Here is a 20,726-nt window from a genome sequence, read left to right on the forward strand (position 1 = left end):
TTGCATTCTAAAGTTATAAATACAACATACATTGATACAAGCAATAAAAGCATGCACACAGAAATTGCACAAGATTACATACGGTACTGTACTATGCTACTTGTGATTTTGCCCTGTTTGTCGGTTCTCCTAGTTTGTCACTTAATTCTTTTGAGATGACAATTCTAACCCGAACCTTGAAATAATAGTTTATCAACTATTAAATTTCAAGATACCAGTACCTTAGGCTAGGTACCGGTACCATACTTAGCGTGGTCAACTGTTTCAGCAACAACATCTCCGATCAGCGACTTTGGTGCTTCTATATTTTTTCTTTTGATCTTTTCAAAAGAAAAATTTTGAAATGTTTGTGGCAACTCCGATCAGCAACTTTAGCTCTGTAGTATTTTTTTCTCAATCTTTTCAGGGGACGGAATAGGTTGCACCCTCAAAATTCTGCTAAAATTAAATGAGCTATATTGGAGAAGCCAATATTGGGAATTGGTTAATCCGATACAACCAGATAAGTTTCCTGCAGTAAAGCCTAAACCTATGCAGAACAAATTATTAAGTAGGCAAAGTAGCACAGTTAGAAAAAACAACATTTTTATTAAACAACCATACCAAAGTACGGTATGAATCTGATATAAGGATTGATTGATTGAATTTTTATCCTCGGGTTGGGAAAGCTTCTTGCAGAGCTTAATCCTGGCAGTTTCGCATACTTGTAGAGGCTTTGAATCACTGACGCAGGCCTGGTCACCGAGATTGACAGAGTGAAGTTTCCGATTGTTGAAGTCTTGTTGCCGGGGAACTATTCCATCCATTAGATGCCGCTGAATGGAGAGCAGTCCTCAACGTGCGTTGCTCAAGCGCACACCCCGAGAGTCGAAAAGCAATTATAGTTACGGTACCTCTTAAAAAACTTATTAGGCTTACTTACACGGGCAATTGGTGGTATATTCTTAAGGAAGTGGCTACATTTACGGCGCCGTAAATACAGCCGTTCCATGCCTTTTTTTAATCTTTACGTCGCTTTTACTGCGCATGCGCGTATTTTTTCTTCTTTCTCAAAAGAACAAATGAAAAAAAGTGCTTATATAACTTCTAAATTCAACCGCTTTTGCCAAGTGAATCTGTGGCGCGTGCGATCATTGTCTGGCTCGTACTCCCAAGGATGTGAGTTCGATACCACCAAAAGGTGTTTCTTTTTTTTAAACTAAATTTGAACCCGAAGTGACTCAATCGTTAGGCTACGCATTTTTGTGGCTGTTCAGTTTAGTTTGTTTTTGGTTCTAAACGCGGACGTTATAGCGTGCATGATAGCAAAGCTGGACAATCTTTAAAATATGGCATGGTCGTAACACCTAAAAATTTTATGAATTTAGAATTTTTTTTACTCATATTAATTGTTAAAGAAAAAAACTCACTAGCCTTTTTTTTTTCTTTGTTCTCAATTTATAAAAATTTTATTAAAGATGTTACGACCGTGCCATATTTTGAACTGATCGTCCTGCTTTGGTATCATGCACGCTAGCCTATAACGTCCGCGTTTTGTCGCTTCTACCTTACTCTGCTGTTTGTCATATATTGCTTTTTCGTTGTGATGGTCAGAACTAAAAACAAACTAAACTGAACGGCCACAACAATGCGCAGCCTAACGATTGAGTCACTTCGGGTTCAAATTTAGTTTAAAAAAAGAAACACCTCTTGGTGGTATCGAACTCATATCCTTGGGAATACGAGCCAGACAATGATCGCATGTGCCACAGATTCACCTAGCAAAAGCGGTTGAATTTAGAAGTTATATATGCACTTTTTTTCATTTGTTCTTTTGAGGAAGAAGAAAAAATACGCGCATGCACAGTAAAAGCGACGTAAAGATTAAAAAAAAGGCATGGAACGGCTGTATTTACGGCGCCGTAAACGTAGCCACTTCCTATTTTTAAAGTTCTGGAAGACTTGCATAAACAAACTCAGACCAGCTACCAGCTTCAATACAGCAGTTTGATTCCCGCCAAATCTCCTTGGCAGCACAAAGTTGCCAAAAATATTTCGTTTTTTAAATTCAGTTTCGAAATTGATTTTTTGCGGAGTCGGGTTTCAAATTTTTCGAAAGTCTTAACAATGCTTCACTGAGTTTGCAATCCTACGCAAAATGATTTACTTGAACGTAAATATGGATTTATTTAGGCCTACCATACTTTTATCCCTAAAAAAGAGGACAAGCTTTTTCAGCATACTAAATGCAAGATTGATTGATTGATTTTATTTCGTTGTAGGTAAATATAATACAATAAACACAGCAATAAAAAAGGAATTTCTAGTAACGGGAATCTGCGAAGAGACCATGGGTCTTCGAGTCAAGCAGATACCCCAGATTCTAATAGAAGTTCTAAAATTGCGATAAGAATAATTCAATAACGAAAATTGAGACAAGGTGTTAGAAGATGGTCACAGAGAAATATATTTAGTAGTCTATCGGTAGCATAAAGGTAATACAAAATTAATCGTGCTAATATTTGGCGATGAGTGAATATTTGTGTTGTTTTTTAAAAGAACAAAATGACAATTTACGCAAGCTCGTTGGTAAGGAGTTTCAGACTTTCACTCCGGCATATTTAATGCTGCGCTGGAGTCGGGATGAGGCGTAACGTGGGACAAAATAACAATCATTGGAAGAGTGTCTAGTAAGACGTGCATTATACATGAGTTTGGTTTTTTCAAAGTAGTGTGCGAAAGGCAGAGGCAATACATCCGTATCAAATTTAAACATGAATTTAGCAGTTTCGTGTTCGTACAAATCTTTAAGCTTGAGTATGTTAAGTTTCTTATAGAAAGGTGTGACATGATCAGACCACCTGCCACCTGCTACTATTCTGACAGCCTTATTTTGCAAGGTGCTAAGCTTGTTCATTTGTGTCTTGCAGCATGAACCCCAAATCGTTATCCCATATACGACATGAGAATGTACCAGTGCGTAGTATAATTGTAATAATGTTTTGTTTGGAAGAATGTATTTGAGTTTCGACAATATCCCTACAGATATAGAAAGTTTCTTGTGGAGCATATTAATATGAGGTTCAAAATTTAGACCATTGTCAAAAATAATGCCAAGGTATTTGGCAAACTTGACTTGTTCGATCTGAGCACAATTATAAAGTACATTGATATCTTCTGGGTAGCTGCATTTTTTAGGAGGGATCACAATGACATTTGATTTGGAAGGATTGATAACTAATTTATTGGCATTAAATCAACTCATGCGAACGGACTGTTATTATCAATCTTTGTATTTGGTTCATTACGACTCAGCTCTTCGGAGTTGAGTATCTGCTTTGTTTCTACTTTCTAGGCTATGTGTGATTGTGTAATATGGACCATCTTGAGTCTGATGCAAATAAATAAATAAATAAATAAAAATAAATAATCCAGTTCTTGATGTTAAATAATTTAGACGATATTTCCTTTTCTAAGTAGGTTGGATTAGGAGCGTTAATTACCAGGCAGGTATCGTCTGCGAAAAGTCTTGGAACAGAAGACGTGCAGTTTGGTAAGTCGTTTACGTACAATAAAAACAGTAATGGACCCAGCATTGAACCCTGAGGTACACCGTGTGTTATGCATCTCTGTTCAGATTCCTGTTCATTAATCGCGACATACTGCATTCTGTCTTTTAGGTAGGAGGAGAACAATTCGTTTGCTGTACCTCGGATTCCATAGTGGTTGAGTTTGTATAGTAGAATGGGATGGTATACCGTGTCAAAGGCTTTTTTGAGATCCAAGAGAACCAAACCTGTGTACAGGTTGCTTTTTACGTGTTCATAGGTGGCACTAACAATATCAATAGCGGCATATGAAGTAGAGGAGCCAGACCAAAATCCAAATTGCGTAGGAGCAAGGACAGACTGTTTGTCTAGAAAGGAAGAGACCCTTTTATATATGAGCTTTTCCAAAATTTTTTCGAAAGAAGATAAAAGAGAGATAGGTCTATAATTATTTACCTCAAGTGTGTCTCCAGATTTGAAGACGGGTACAACTTTGACAAGTTTAAATGTATCTGGGAAAATACCGAACTGAAAGGAATAGTTAATAAGATTTGAGAAGGGCAGGGCAATAATCACGGAGGCGATCTGTATGAAATATGCTGAAATGTCATCGTAGCCAGTTGCTTTGTTGGGTTTTAGAGCTCGGATTTCTTTGAGTACCTCATCGCCAGTCGTTGGTTCAAGAAAAATAGAAGAAGGAACGTGGTTTGTAAGGTAGGATGTGAAGTTGTTATCGTTGGCAAGCGGAACGCTGTCAGAGATCTCTTTTCCAACGTTGCAGAAGAATTTATTGAATTGGTTCACCATTTCGATGGGTTTGTTTGATGACACTCCATCAATATTAATGGAATTGATTGTTTGCTTTGATTTTTGTTTATTTGGCAGCAGTGAGTTAATGACTTCCCAAACTTTACGTGGAGAAGATTTGTTCAGTTCAATTTCCGAATGTATATAATTTTGCTTGGAAATGTATTTCAATTTGGTGAGCTTATTTGCGTATTTTTTGTACTCTAGCCTGTCTGTTTGATTCCCTTTCATGTAGTGCGATTGGTAGGCTAAATTTTTTGCTTATTTTTAATTGAAGTAAACAACCCACTGGTCCACGGCTTCCTTTTTAACTTGCACATTTTCCTTGACATTTTTTTCAGTGGAGCGTATTTGTCAATTGCGTTTTTTAAAATCTGTAATAGTTCGCTATATTTATAATTCAGTTCCTGAGGTTGTAATGATTTAATACCCAACAGAAACGTGCCTAGTTGGGAGTTCAAGTCCTCAATGAAGGAAGCCGAATCAAGGTTACGCTTGTCTCTGTAGAAACGAGGTTTGTGTTGATGCGAGTTGTCAACATGGGAAATTATACAAAAAGTAGTGTAGGCCTAATGATCAGAGATGTCAGACTTAATTATTCCAGGTAATACGGAATGAGAAACATCGTTCGATAAAATGTGATCAAATAGTGTTGACGATTTATCAGTAACTCTTGTTGGCTGAGTAATTATAGGGCAAGTACCATTGCTGTTTAGCATATTTAGATAATTTGTGACCGGTGAAGGGAGAACGTCATTTAAAATATTGATATTGAAATCACCTAAGATATAGTAGGTTTGATTCATTTTGTTTAAGTTACTTAGCACACTGTCCAGAGCATCAACAAGTCGGCAGCAGTGGCCGAGTGGTTAGCGCGTTGGGCTCGCAGTCGAGAGCCTGCATGTTCGACTCCAGCCACCCGCGCTTGCTGTTGTTTCTCTGGGCAAGAAACTTTACGATAATTGCCTCTACCCAGTGATCGATTTCGAGTAATGGGTAGTACCAAATTTAAGTCATAAGTAGAGTAGACAACCGGAAATAGACATTGCCGTCGGCTGCAGCGTGGGTCAGGTGTACGTCGGAAGGCGTACACCGATGCATAGCGGTCAAGTCCGCTTTCCCGCAATGCAGGATAAAGATAATAAAACAAAACAAAAAAAACAAAACGTTGGATATTGGTGTTTGGGTGACGGTATACTAGGCCTACGCCAATTTTCATGTTAACGCTTGTGGTGGTGTTACTTATATTAACAAATAAGCTTTCACAGTCAACACAAGGCACTTCAAAAGGTTTCAAGGGTGTGATTTATGTTTGAAATTATATTTTGGTTTAGTTTTGAATCTTTATCCTTGGACTGACAAAGCCTTGATTGGTTATTCCTGGTAGTTTCGCATACTTGTAGAAGCTTTTGACACAGGGCCGGTTACCGAGATCGGCAGAGTGAAGTTTTCGGTTGTTGAAGTGTTGTTGCCGGGGAATTATTCCATCGATTAGGTGCCGCTGAATGGAGTGCAGTCGTTAGAATGCGTTGCTCAAGCGCACACCCCGGGAGTCGAACTTGCGCCGCGTGATCTTGAGCCGGGCGCGTAACCACTGAGCTAACGGGGCGGACTAATTTTATATCTTATTGGAAAATTAGAATCCGATAAAGCAAAATTGAAGACTGCATCTTTTTTTGCACCATTGTGGCTTCATCATTCAATAAAAACAGAATAAATGTGACAGGTTTTTCACATTCATATGGAAAGTTTTTCAGCGTTAAAAATATTGTTTTTCTTCATTGCACCTTGCAGTTGGTGCATTATTGTGGTAATATATATTATATAAGGATGGTTTTATTAAGATTTCAAATATTAATTAGCTATCTAGGCTAATTCATTCATAGCTTGTCACGCCAGTGTCGAAGCCAAGTAAGAGCATTGTTTGTGATGTTTTTGAGGTCGTTGTCAGCACATGAAGGGCTAAGGGGGCAGTTGGTGAGGATGTGCTTCATCATCTGATTGTCTAGGCCGCAATCACACGTAGGGTCAGGAGTCATCTTCCATCGGAAAAGGTTGTTTTTATTTCTCCCGACTCCGCAGCGGGCAGAGAGCACATTTAGGGTAGTAAAAGGATAGAGTTAGACCCTCGCCCCTACGATGAAAGTAATTAGCTATCTAATGAAATTATATCTGCCTGATGAACATCCTAACTAGTTTGACTGCCTGACTCCATTAAACTATTTCCACACAATTAGGCTATTACTCGAATTATTATTTTTAGTTATCACAATGTGTTCATATAATATTGTAGGTGTATAACAAAAATGAATTTAAACATAGAATAACGAAACAATAAGAGGTTACGAATCACCGTATCACGTTTTAACTGTCATCTAAATTGTAGCCTATACATTCTAATTTTTATTCTTTCTGGTGTCGCTGCTCGTCTTTCTCCTCAAAGGGCGAGTGTAAACAGTTTTATTTTCTGTTCCCTATGTTAGGCCCTACCTTTTTTCTATTTAGAACAGCTGAGATAGAAAAATACAAAATCTTTAGGAAATGACGTACCGTATAGGTAAAATTAGTTCACCTGTTTGGAAGGAAAACGTTTTGGCGTGATAGCCTATTGGATTGCTACAGAGGTCCCTCAAAATTGGAGCAGAATTGGAACCAGGGGTAGGCTACCAACTTTAATTCAAATTTAGAGAAACAAAAACGTTAAGACACAAAATTGTAACACACGTAACGATTGCCAGCTCCGCGTTTTTTAGCGGAATTAGGCTAGTTTTGTTTTGGAGTACTGTTTCGGTAAAATTTTACCAGTCGCGTTATTTTTGTTTAGTTTCGTTACATTTTTATCAATTTTTTTTTCTGTTTTGGCTATATTTTGCACAAAATTTGTTATAGCCTACTTTGGGCTACTTTATGGCTTGTTTTATCACTTTTGACAATTGGGCTAGTTTTAGTCTACCGTAAATAAAAGTATAATAATACTGTAATAAAAGGTTTTTCTTTCTCTCTCTCTCGCTCTCTCCTGTTAATTTTATCCGCAATTTAGTTGGAAATATCAAGAACATCTGGCAACCTTTCTACTGCCTAAAACTAAATTACTGAGTATTGTACTAGTACTCGCTCCATAACTCATCAGGTCTCATCTTTACTGTGAGCAAATAGCCAAGCCATTGCCAAACAATAGCAGTTCCATGGCATTATGTGCCCCAAAGGTGTTTTACTTTCTCTTTATTACCTCGATCACATTGAATTAGCAAGCTAGGGCGAAAGGCCAGTGTAGAGGCAACCAGTAGATTGCCCAGAGGAGACGTATGAAAAATGTAATCAGTGATAGCCCAATAGAGCAATTATTTATAACAGTCAAAAGGCATAAGTTGGAGTTTATAATCCCCTTTGACTATGACACTTGGATGAATGTGTGTTGCATCAATGGGATAGCCTCCGCCAGTGGATTTAAGGAGAGCGCAGAAAAAGGTGGCATGTCTTTAAAAGATGAAAAAAAATTCAAGTTTTGAATAACAAAGCTCTTCACTTATGTTAACCAAATTATTGTGTCTTATTTTAAAAATAAATACTGTAGAACATACATATTGCTTTAGCCTATTAATATACGTAATTAGTACCTAGATATTCTATTGCAACTTGGGAATTATTTGATGTATTGTTCTATAGGTGTTGATTTATTTAAATGTGGTTTTTGTTAGTACTCCAATAGTACAGTAATACTATTAACATGGCTCATAATGAAAAGATGCTTGCTGCTTATGACAACACATTGTTGGGAATTCTGCAAAATGAAGGTGGTCTTGAACAGTTCTTGGATGTTATGTTTGGTTTCTTATCTCGTCGAACTGATTTTTTTATAACAATGAAAACAAAAGATCAGAAGTTTGGTTTCCCAACAGGTGTTGCTCAAAATATGGTTTTAAATGTAAGTTGTTATAATTTGCACATTTATAAAGGTACTGTTACAAAAGAACAATAAGCTTTTAGGCTACTTACTGCTTTCTTATGTATTTTCACTACAAATTTTTATTCATTACACTCGGTGACTGCACGTAAATGGAATAACATCACTGCCATCATCTCGCACGTTAAATGAAGAATTACAAAAGCTAATAAGATTTTTTCTAATGAGTGGACAAACTGGACATATTCACGTCACTGTGCATAAATTCAGTTTCATCCAAATTCTTTAAATTAAAATTCAAACATCATTAGTCCACTAAACTGTTAAACAGCCATAGTTTATGAATACAGGCATCACTATTCTGATTGGGTAAGCTATGTCATGGCTCAGTTTGGTTAAAAAAGATGAAAGTACTGTATCACCATACACAGGAGTAGGACTTGTGAATATGTTGTAACACAAGACATACACATTTTTATATAGATCGTGGCTACCTAAAGATATGGCCTGATTTGTCACATTTTGCAGAAATTTCCAGATTTTGCTAACTTTGGGTGGATGTTTAAATGATTTTTTTTTAAATTATATTTTGATGCTTTCTTTACTAGGCTATTTTCCCAGATGACACAATTTGATTTTGAAGATTTTAGTCAGACTGTTAATTTTTCAATATCAGTCTGATTGAGCGTTTTTCAACTAACTTTTTCTTATGTGCTACTGCTTCTCCAAGGCAACAAAAAGCTTTTTTATCATTAAGAGACAGCAAAAAGTAAAAAAATCTCAGAAAATGTCAATCAAACACTACGATAGCAGTAGCGGTAATCAAAATCTACAAAATGTGATAATTCAGGCCACATCTTCAGGTGGTCATGTATAGACTAAATTCAAGTGAAACATTGTGATTTAATCATTCATTGTAGGAATTTTTGCCATGTTGTTTGTTTCAATTTCAAAAGCAGATTGGTAGAATGAAGTTTTTTTGCTTGTTGCTGCCCATCAATCATTTCATTCAGTAAGTGCTGTTAATTGGAAAGCGCTTAGAAATATATGTACCACTGAAAAGTAGCACTACTTGAAATTTAAGGTAATTTTCATTAGATACATGAGCATTGAGCAGGAAATGTTTACTTGCCAATATTCTGTAAATAAGCTTACAAATACAGATCATTCTACAATCTAGAAACTTTTCACACAAATGTGTGAGACACATGCAAGTGGTATCCTCTCATTACATCATAATGCTTACATGAAATTTCAGTATTTCAACAAGTATCGATCTGCTGTACTGCAATTAGAGGCAGAAAAAGACGTGGAGAAAAAGCGAGCTGAAGAACTGAAAGCAAATGAAAGTAAAGTGAAAGAAATTTCAATTGTCAAAGGTATTGCTTTTAATTCATCCCATAGCCTACCTGTGTTTTGACACTGAGGGATTTTGTCATAATTGACTACCAACTGTTGCTTAAAAAGTTAAAATTGTAATAAAGTAGGCAAAAGAATGCAAAACTAAATGTCAATTGTGATTTTGAGATAAAACGTTTACAGAAATTAATCTAGAAATGAAGTGTCTTCTGACAGGTGTCAAAACAACTGACAAGGTGTCTTTGCATTTCAGAAGTTAATGCTTACATACGGTATAATACTATTAATTTTTGATACAGTGTATCTGTATAGCATTATCGTACACAATGTCCTTGAAATGAAAATGTTTGAATACTTGACAGATGAAAGTAAATTCTTGATTTTTCTTACAAAGTATGTCATTTTAAACAGGTTTTTATAGGAATAAAATTTTGCTTATTACAACAAGAAATGCTTTTTCACAACCCTGTCATTTATTGTGCAACTAAATAATAAAACTGCTTTGACTCAAACTTTCATTCTACCCCACTAAAATGTAATAATGCAAAAAGGAGAAAAAGCGAGCTGAAGATTGTTTGAGGAGCAGGAGCCATGTATTATACTTAAAAGGCTGTAGAAAAAGGAAGAAATAGAACCACAATGCAAGACATGGATGATAAAAAAAGGAATGGAGTGAAAGCTTACAACATCAAAATAATTGCAAAGTTACTGAAATCATCGCATGGATCTTTCACTCTATTTTTGACTAAAACGTGGTGCAATAATTGTATTAACACAGTATTTTTTGTGTACATTTTGTAGAGGAAACCGATGCAGATGCCATGTGCCCTTCAAAAGTTTTAACAAATGGAGACGCAAGTGTAAAGACCAAGTCAGCTACAAGTACTGAAGTTGAAAGCATTGCTACAAAAGATGTATCTGTCAAATCAAAATCCGTTGATGTTCCATCTCCACTGACAGAAGCTGAAGCGCAAGACATGTATGTGAACTATTTTATCATCGTGTTTGTTTCTATGCAATGGTTACTCTATAAGTTTTGTGTACTCCAATGCCTTTACTTTTTGGTCAAAATTCTCTTGCAACTATTTACGTATGTCTTATGTGAAACTATGTCTAGAGCCAATTCTTTGCTGCCACTATTCGTTGGGACAATTGTGTACGAGAAATGACCCTGGAACTCAAATAAAAATATTATTTCTACCTTCGAAATTAGTATAGTTTTAAGACGGCAAAATGATTGCCATAAATTACGAATCCATAAACGACGTTGACAGTTCCCGAAGTAGCTACAACTTTTACGGAGCTGTAGGGTAGGTAATGAAATAGGCGCTGATGTCTCAACTTGTGTCCTGGTTTCTCGATGTTATTGAAGATAAAAAGTTATAGTAGGAAGTAGGATCCTTCATTTAGGATACAACTGAACGATTAAACATAAGTAAACAAGATCATTTAGATTCGTGAATTTGTATAATTAATTGATAACTCTAGCTTTCGCCACCGTCAATCACGTCGGAAAATGTCGTCGCCAAAGTCGAAAGCAGATGAAGACAGGGGCAGCCAAGATACATAAAATTTCTCACAAACTGGTAGACTTTTTATTTGCTTGTATGACTCTACCAACGGAACTAAAGTATGTAGTTTGGTTGTGTAAGACACTACTTCCTTGTACGGCAATCTAATTAGGTCTTTGTTGCAGACAATCATATTTTCAAAGCAATCCTGACAGCTACAATGGCGCTGTTCGAGACAACTATCGCTGGTCACAAAACTATGATGACGTTGATATCAAAGTTCCTGTCGCTAACACCGTCAAGCGGGGAAAGCAGGTTTGTACGCACGCCATAATTATCCTAAGCAAATGCGTCTGCGTACGTTGCATCAATGCAAAAGGACTAAATTTTGTTGCTTCAGCTTTACCCCAAACAGCAAAAGCCGACATTTTTACTTTGATTCAACGTCTGGTTTGCTGTCTGGGACGGACTGTGCTGTCTGGAACGGACTGTGCTGTCTGGAACGGACTGTGCTGTCTGGAACGGACTGTGCTGTCTGGAGCGGACTGTGCTGTCTGGAGCGGACTGTGCTGTCTGGAGCGGACTGTGCTGTCTGGAGCGGACTGTGCTGTCTGGAGCGGACTGTGCTGTCTGGAGCGGACTGTGCTGTCTGGAGCGGACTGTGCTGTCTGGAACGGACTGTGCTGTCTGGAACGGACTGTGCTGTCTGGAACGGACTGTGCTGTCTGGAACGGACTGTGCTGTCTGGAACGGACATGCTGTCTGGAACGGACTGTGCTGTCTGGGACGGACATGCTGTCTGGAACGGACGTGCTGTATGGGACTGTGGTTGCCATTAATTGCCTACTTCCAGGTATTTGTGGAAATTCAACGAAAGCATTTGAAAGTCCAAGTCAAGCAAAACGAAGGCGACAGTGAGTTTGTCACTATAATAGACGATGACATTCAACATGAGATCAACAAAGAGGACAGTATGTGGAATCTCGAAGGGGGAAAGGAAATCAATGTGAGTTAATTACAATACCAACTCAATGGTAGAAGAGAGAAGTGTTAAGGGTGCACAGAAAATAAACTGCTCTTTATTTTAATAGTCAAAGCACAACATTTGGGTGCGTAGGCACCTACGTGTAGAAACTCCATTCAACAGCAAAACTGAAAATTTGCTATCCTATACACAAAAGAATAATTGTTTCTCCAAAATATAAAACTACAGGCAAGCTGTAACTTATATAATATTTATATTCACTTGTATTGCGGTAACTTAGAACAAGAAATTAAACAAAGTGCATCACTTTTATTACTTATGATCTTTCACTTGTTTGAAGTTGTAGTCATCTTATTTTTTCAGATAAATCTCACAAAAGACAAAAATATTTGGTGGACTATGCTCCTGGTTAATGAGGAAGAAATCGACATCCAAAAGATCTGCCCCGAGCGCTCTATTGCCGACATGGATGAAGAGGAAAAGGCAGTCATTAACAAACTCCAATTTGATGATCGGCAAAAGAAACTGGGTCTTCCCCAAAGTCATGAAATGGTGGGTATATAATAATTTTATAACAAATTTGGTTGTGTGTCTGGTGCAGCTCATTTTGGATGTGGGCGAAGTTTATCTCATAAGATTAATACGAAAACGACCAAGACGTTATTTTGACCGTTATTTATGTCTATCTGCACGTGATGATTATGTGCCTGATCTGATACAGACGTTGGCGATCATGGTCTTCCAAACTTCTCTGTCATTTGCCATTCGTATAAAATCGTTCGTTTTAACTGTTGTGTTTGTGGCCCATTGATTCAAGCTGTTTAAATAAGTTAATCTTTGTCGACCTCTGCTTTTTTTTCCCTGTATCATCCCCAATAGAGCTAATTTTTCCAAATCTCCATGTCTGTGAATATGACCTACAAATTGCATCTGCACGTATTTCAGTTATTTATCTGTTGTCATTACAAAACATTTCGATGTTTCTGATAATGCGATGTTTACAAAGAGTAGGATTGTATCACAAGTCTTCAATTTCAAGTAATTATCCAGTTAAGTTTGTTCTGGTCGTCTCTAGTGGTTTTAGTCAATTGTGTGTAATTATTATTAGTGCTACTGCAGCTTGTTAAAAAAAATGGTTATTTTTTCCGTTAACTAATATTTCAACTTGTTCCCACACAGAAAATGCATGACATGCTAAAGAAAGGTTGGGACGCAGAAGGCTCTCCATTTAAAGGACAACAATTTGACCCGAAAATGTTTAATATTTCTCGTGGATCTGTTAACTAGACAACAGTTTTTGTCTCATTTTGAATTGTCTACTGCGAAAATATTTTCCGGTCCAGTTCCACTGATGCTGGTTTGTTTATATCTGGGAGCGAGTGCTTTGCCGCGTTTTGTTGCTTCTTGTATTATATTTTTCTCCTTTTGTTTCTACTTTTTCTTGTTTATTGCCTGCAAATAAATAAAAACAAAGCCGACTTCGTGTTTGGTCGAATGTCCACAAACTCTGGCATACTGTTGTCATAGCCGGATAGCCTACTGAAAGAGCTGACATGTTCCATATTTGAAGAGCTAATTTTTCAAAAGTGGGCTATACTTGGTGAAACACACTTTCGTAGTAATCAAACACATGCTACATTGCTTGCGAGGTGAGCCTTGTCCTCATCAGCCAAACAGCTCACCGTAAACAATTAGAATTCAACTGCTTTCCTATTGGTTTATTTATAAAATCTCACTATAGACTGGTCGAGCACCTTTTCGAAAGCAAATTTGATTTACCGGCAAACGTATTTATAATTTGCGGGTCGCTGCAGCAGTGACGCGATATTATGAGCGTCTTGAAACACTTTCGATATAGCCTAAAGTCAATTAAGCGAATGGCTGGCTATGTTCAAATTGGCCTCAAACCGCTAAGCGACGCTGCCGACGGCGAACCGTTCACTTAATTTAACTTTGCATTGCAAAAAGTCCAGAAAGGGTTGAATTAAATCAGGGATTGTCCAAAGTCCGGCCCGCGGGCCAACTCCGGCCCACGAGACGTTTTTGTATGGCTCGCGCCTGTTGTTGTACAATGTGTTATTTTTGGCCTGCAGACACACAAAAATCATATAAATTCAACTTGCAGTTTTCAGAAAAATTATTGTGGCTGTTGGCCCGCGAACACTTAATATCAAATCTGGCTCGCGTGGGAAAAAGTTTGGTCACTCCTGAATTAAATGCTAGGTTGAACTATTTTCGTTGCCTGTCGGCCTATTGTGTGTTTACAATACATTCAAGACATTTTTAATAATGTGTCTTTAATAAGTAAAGAGTAAAGACATTCAAGAAAATAATACGATTTTTGCATAAAGATCACCTCTCCAAACATCTTCAAATAAAACTTTATTCCGCAACACGTGCCACTTAAATTTTGCATGCATCGGATTCAGTATTAAATTACCTTTCCAGAGATGTGCATCATTAGGTGGGCATTTGGGAGGAACGTCCAGCAGAACGGTTCAAACATGGAGGATATTCATAAGATATTCAAGAAAATAATACGATTTTGCATAAAAAATATTTCTCCAAACATTTTCGAATAAAACAATATTCCGTAACACGTGCCACTTAAATTTTGCATGCATCGGATTTAGTATTGAATTACCTTTCCAGAGATGTGCATCAATAGGTGGGCATTTGGGAGGAACGTCCAGCAGAACGGATCAAAGATGGAGAATTTATTTACGATATTCAAGAAAATAATACGATTTTTGCATAAAAAACACATTCCAAACAAATGTCTTTAATAATGTGTTTACATTTTAAATAACAATCATTGCACAACATATTGGAAAATTCCACAAAACTGCCGAACGATTTTTAACTGGGGGAGGGGCAGGATTATGAAAAAAGAGCAATTTTGTTGCTGAAAGGCTTTTTTTTTTTAAGTTTTAAGATATAACAATACTGTTCATCCATCAGCTCACTATCGAGTAGTGATACAAGTGTCCGGTATACAAAGAAGGGCATCATGCTATGTTACAATGATGTAACCTACTGTGTTGCAGAATTTTGTGCTGTCAATATTATTTCGAGGCAAAAATTAAAGATAATTATAATTAAGCTTAAAGCGAATAGCAGAAATTGTTATATTGCAAATTGTGCAGTAGCTTACATGACCTTAAAAGGGCACCATTGCCCCTCTGCCCTTCCATCCACAAAAAATTAAGGGCAGGGGGCATCCGCCTCTACTTCTCCCCCCGCTTCCGGCGCCCCTAACTATGCTACAATGTTCTTAAACATCTACAATTCTACAGTATAACACTGATGATAATAAAGCTACAGACGTACAGACGTAAATAAAGCTTTTCTTGTTACTGAACAAATTTATACCCTCACATTGTGATATTTTATAAGAAGAAATTGAGCACACAACATTTTCTGAAGATACGCAATCAGAAAAATGTTCAACAAAATGATTAGTCCATTGCAATGCGTATACAAAAGAAAACATCAGTCTTTATGGCTTTATGTACGTAAATTACATCATGGGCTATCTCTTAACTGTGGATTTGCAAACAAATTCAAACGTAGTTTTGAGCTAAATTATTTACAGTTGGTAGGCGTGAGTTAATTTGTTTGTTGTGTGTCATTACAACACTGCGGCATCTACTGCTGGCTTAGATTGTCCGCCTATGTCGTCATACGGCGGAGGTGCTTCACTTGAAGAAGACGAAGAGGTTTGAATCATTGGATTTTCTCCGCAGCTGTCGTTCAATTCGCATCGGCCGAATTTACTTCTCAAGATCTTGCATTGGAGGATCGTCATCGCAAAGATAGCAACTCCCTGTTGGGGTAGTTAAAGTATGGATAAGTTTTAACAAAATCGTATTTTAGAATGATACTGCAATGAATTTAAAGTGGAGGTTTAAAGGGACATAAAGTTTCGATTTTGACTTTTTTTAGTCTTATTTAGTACCAACAACCAACATGTTCATTTTTTTGAAAGCATTGTGGAGACTACTTCTACTACATCTTTCTGTTTTGTTCGTATGGTATAACAAAATGTAAATCGGCCACCTGATAGCGCTATATGCCCTGTGAAGTAATTGGTTGACATCTTAACACATTGATTGTAGGCTATTAATTGTGGATGTATAACGTTAAAATGTTTTAGGTCATAATATTTTTGTTTAACGTTTCCAAGATAAATAATATGACCTTAAACATTATAACGTTATACTGTACATCCGCGATTAATACAATCAAATGTTCGTTAGCTCCAAACTGCTTGGAATGGAATTTTCCTATTCCTTTCCCTTTGTAAAAAACACATTTAATTTATCCAATCATCGCTTGCTACAACACTTGCAAATCCAGTGTCAAAGGGAAATTTTCTTCTCTGTGTACAAATACTGTACTGGCTTATGAACAAAAATCTAAATCAGCAGTTACTGTGAAAAAGCAATATTTGATTATTATTAATATCTCACCAATCAGACAGTTTAAATAAGTTACATTAAGCATTGGGTTGAAGCAGGGATATCTATAGGGACGGTACATTACGGGACGCGCAACTCCGTTGTTCCTTCAACATTAGAAGGGTCAATTGCCAATTTGACATTTTTTTATGCTTTACTGCAGGCTCGCTTTCAACTAAAAACCTTAAATTACTTTAAAGCCAACTTAACTCTTCTTATATAACCCATAAAAAGGAAAATATTTTGTAAATTAGAAAAAAACGTAACCCTTCTAGTGTTGCGGATAAGCCAAAAGCGGATGAAGTTTCGCATCCCTATGATCTAAAATCCCTAGATATCTAGAACAACGGGATTGCTGACTCTGTTTTGAAGTAGACAATAGGAGGGTTACTGCATCATTACTGCACAGTGCACAAACTAAAATGTGGATTTCTCAACATGCAACCCATTTCTTGTTTTTAAAATGATGCTTAAAGATGAAATAATTTAAAAAAAGCAAAAAAACAATTGAAAATCTGGCCGTTTTTCTTCAAACCGCCACCAAGTGGTAAAAAATACAAATTTTAAACACAAATATTTTCCCAGCAAACATTGATTGCTGGGCCAGCGTTGGCTATATGCTGGATATATTGGCACAAGGCTGGCAATTTTGTCCAACATTGCCAACATTACGCCAACAATTTCAATACTTCTTATTATGCGTTCAAAAAGGTCTTAAAGATTTTGTTTCAGATTTAGGGGAAGGTGGGGTAAAGCGGACCAACGGGGTAAAGTGGAACCCCGCCTTTTTTTGCTGTTAAAGTTTCACTACTGTGCGGATACCATTAAGTTTAGTGAAGCATGACGAAAAGTAGCTGCACACGCCATTATTCAAGGTTTCATGGTTTAGAAGACGCAAAAAAGCACGGAAATTACTTTTTGCACCCTCTGATCTATTGAAAGGTATGTATGGCAACTTACATTATATCTTATGTACATACGGTAGAAGTTTTTTTGAATCATAAAAATGAGCCTCACTATATCACGTACGCATTATGTAGATTCACTCTTGTTGCTGACTAGCCTAAATTTGGCCAACAGTTAAATTAGTAGTAATGTAGAGGTGGGGTAAAGTGGACCAGTGGTGATCCACTTTACCCCGTCATAAATATTTTTCTTGTTTATGATTTCTTGACCAAATTAGGTGCTGTGTTACTTATAATCTTGTAGCTTATTTTACACAACAGCTGTGTAGGCCTAATTAGCACTCAAGTGGATAGTTGTTCTGATATGGTTGGTTGGTTAATGGTTATTGAATCTTTATCTTCGGACTGACAAAGCCCTGATAGGTTATTCCTGGTAGTTTCGCATACTTGTAGAGGCTCTTGACGCAGGGCCGGTTACCGAGATTAGCTGAGTGAAGGTTCCAATTGATGAGGTGTTGTTACCTGAAATTATTCAATCCATTAAGTGCTGCTAAATGGAGAGCAGTCCTGAAATGCGTTGCTCAAGCGCACACCCCGAGAGTCGAACCAGTGCCGCGTAATCTTGAGCCGGGCTCGCAACCACTGAGCTAACGGGGAGGAATATCCCACCAATCATGATCGAGTAGACGAGCTGGTTCTTAACTTAGTTATATTCTTGTTTTTCAGAATGCCTCGTTATCACCAAAGGACATCCTGTGGGGGCATGAAGCCTGCGCTGGTTGCAATGAAGAGGATGGCAACTTTATCTGTGAATTCTGTTTTTTAAAAGAAATTTCAAAGTTTGGTCCGTAATGGACTTATGAACTGCAGTTGTGAAGTTTCATAATGTCTTCACTAATGATGCTAGTTGTAAATAATTTGATTGCGTGGAAAAAAATTACAAAATTTGCTCAAAACTTACAACGGTCCAGTTTACCCCACATATGTGGGGTAAAGTGGACTATTGGAGGTAATTTTAAAATTAAAAAAATTTATATAAAAAAGCTGGCAGTCATCAAAAGCGCACTTTAAAAATTGTCGAAACAGGTTAGAGTTAACACTCAAATAAAAAAAGTTAAATTTTTTGGTAAAATCAGTGAACTGTACTGAATTAACCCTTAGGTATTCCACTTTACCCCACCTTCCCCTATTTGTTTAAAACTGTAAAAATACTAACACAAACCTCTTTTCTTGTGGTATTGCTTCAAAACACAGTTGTGTGATTGGCTGACATCGGTCAGAAGCATTGCCAGCGTTGTGCCAATTCATAACAATTTCGGTGTTTTCTTCAAAATTATGCAAATGTATACCATCATTTTGCTACAATTTTACATTTTAATAATAGGCTATCAATGCTGTTATTATTTTCTGATACCGTACCTACTATGAATACTTAAGATCAGCGTTGGTCAGAAGGGTAGCCAATAGTTTGCCAACAAAGTAGTTTCATTTTAGTTTGTTTATGCCAAACTGAGCAGAGGTCTAGAAAAAGGTTAGAGCAACAAAACGCAAACGCGATAACGTGCTTGATACCCAAACAGTTTAAACTTTCCATTAGCCCTACACGTTTCCACAAAATAAACAATTGCAACGTCGGCTATATGCTGGATGTGAGGGCACAAGATTGGCAATTATGTCCAACATGTTGCCAACAATACGCCATCAGTTTCAATAACTTATTTCTTATTATGCGTTCAAAAAGGTCTCAAAGATTTTATTTCAGGTTTATTTGTTTTAATCTTTAAAATTACTAACACAAACTTCATTTCATGTGGTATTGCTTCAAAACACAGTTGTGTGGTTGGCTAACATCGGTCAGAAGCATTGCCCGCATTGTGCCAATTCATAACAATTTCGGTGTTTTCTTTAAAATTATGCAAATGTATACCATGATTTTGCTACAATTTTACATTTTAATAATAGGCTATCAATGCTGTTATTGTTTTTATAATACCGTACAAGTATTACTATGAATATTTAAAACCAGTGTTGGTCAGAAGTGTAGCCAACGGTTTGCCAACAAGGTAGTTTCATTTCAGTTTGTTTATGTCAAACGGAGCAGAGGTCTAGAAAAAGGTAGAAGCAACAGAAACGCGAACGTGATTCCGTGCTTGATACTGAAACAGTTTAAGTTTCCATTTGCCCTACACGTTTTCACAAAATAAACAATTGCAATGTCGGCTATATGCTGGATGTGAGGGCACAAGATTGGCTATTATGTCCAACATGTTGCCAACAATACGCCATCAATTTCAATAACTTATTTCTTATCATGCGTTCAAAAAGGTCTCAAAGATTTTATTTCAGGTTTATTTGTTTTAATCTTTAAAATTACTAACACAAACCTCTTTTCATGTGGTATTGCTTCAAAACACAGTTGTGTGGTTGGCTAACATCGGTCAGAAGCATTGCCAGCGTTGTGCCAATTCATAACAATTTCGGTGTTTTCTTTAAAATTATGCAAATGTATACCATGATTTTGCTACAATTTTACATTTTTATAATAGGCTAGCCTATCAATGCTGTTATTATTTTCTGATACCGTACAAGTATACTATGAATATTTAAGACCAGCGTTGGTCAGAAGTGTAGCCAACAGTTTGCCAAGTTTGTTTATGCCAAACTGAGCAGAGGTCTAGAAAAAGGTAGGAGCAACAAAACGCGAACGCGATAACGTGCTTGATACCGAACCAGTTTAAATTTTCCATTCGCCCTACGCGTTTCTACAAAATAAACAATTGCAACGTTGGCTACTTCATTTCAGCTTCACTGGATTTATTCTTTGAAAATATTAATAGCCAACAATAAAATGACTCTTTAACTAAATGACTCATGTGGTTTAGTGGAAAAACACAGTTTCTTTAGCATACCGTATTCTTGTACCAACAACGCCATGATAAAAATCGTTTGTTCATATTCAATTGCTTCAGATAATTTAGTGCAATAAATGTCCTGTGATTCAGAGAACACTTCCAGAAAGTTTAGGCTTTGGCGCCTCCAATACCCAGCTAGCATAATCCGTTCTTTTTACATTGATTCAACGTCTGCAGACGTTGGTAAGGTAACTAACAAGCGATAAACTTAAAAACGTGGTTGCTAATTCAAGTTGCCAGGTCTTAATTTTTTTCTTGTGTTCAACAAAAGCTTTTTTAATTTTCAAGTTTAACTATACTAAAATGTGTTGTAATATTTTTGAAAACATTTTTTCAGGACTAACCTCAAAATTTGC

The 20,726-nt window shown here is 36.9% G+C and overlaps 1 protein-coding gene across 1 annotated transcript; it reads left to right on the top strand.

The window, feature by feature from the left end:
- The first annotated feature begins 8,007 nt into the window (after positions 1-8,007).
- Positions 8,008-13,571, top strand: LOC145777362 (nudC domain-containing protein 3-like). The gene is made up of 7 exons (XM_082588728.1): positions 8,008-8,259; positions 9,497-9,617; positions 10,399-10,576; positions 11,294-11,423; positions 11,962-12,114; positions 12,457-12,645; positions 13,273-13,571. Exons 1-7 carry the CDS (start codon positions 8,062-8,064, stop codon positions 13,378-13,380), a joined length of 1,077 nt encoding a protein of 358 aa, XP_082444854.1. The 5' UTR covers positions 8,008-8,061; the 3' UTR covers positions 13,381-13,571.
- The last annotated feature ends 7,155 nt before the right edge of the window (positions 13,572-20,726 follow it).

The sequence above is a fragment of the Aplidium turbinatum genome, chromosome 9 (genome assembly GCF_918807975.1).
Source record: "Aplidium turbinatum chromosome 9, kaAplTurb1.1, whole genome shotgun sequence".
NCBI lineage: Eukaryota > Metazoa > Chordata > Ascidiacea > Aplousobranchia > Polyclinidae > Aplidium > Aplidium turbinatum.

Bases quoted from the DNA above. Each gene is read 5' to 3' on its own strand.
- LOC145777362 (XM_082588728.1), top strand. From the start codon at position 8,062: ATGGCTCATAATGAAAAGATGCTTGCTGCTTATGACAACACATTGTTG. The intron at 9,618-10,398 runs GTATTGCTTTTA...TACATTTTGTAG, and splicing joins AGAAATTTCAATTGTCAAAG to AGGAAACCGATGCAGATGCC. The intron at 10,577-11,293 runs GTATGTGAACTA...TCTTTGTTGCAG, and splicing joins GAAGCTGAAGCGCAAGACAT to ACAATCATATTTTCAAAGCA.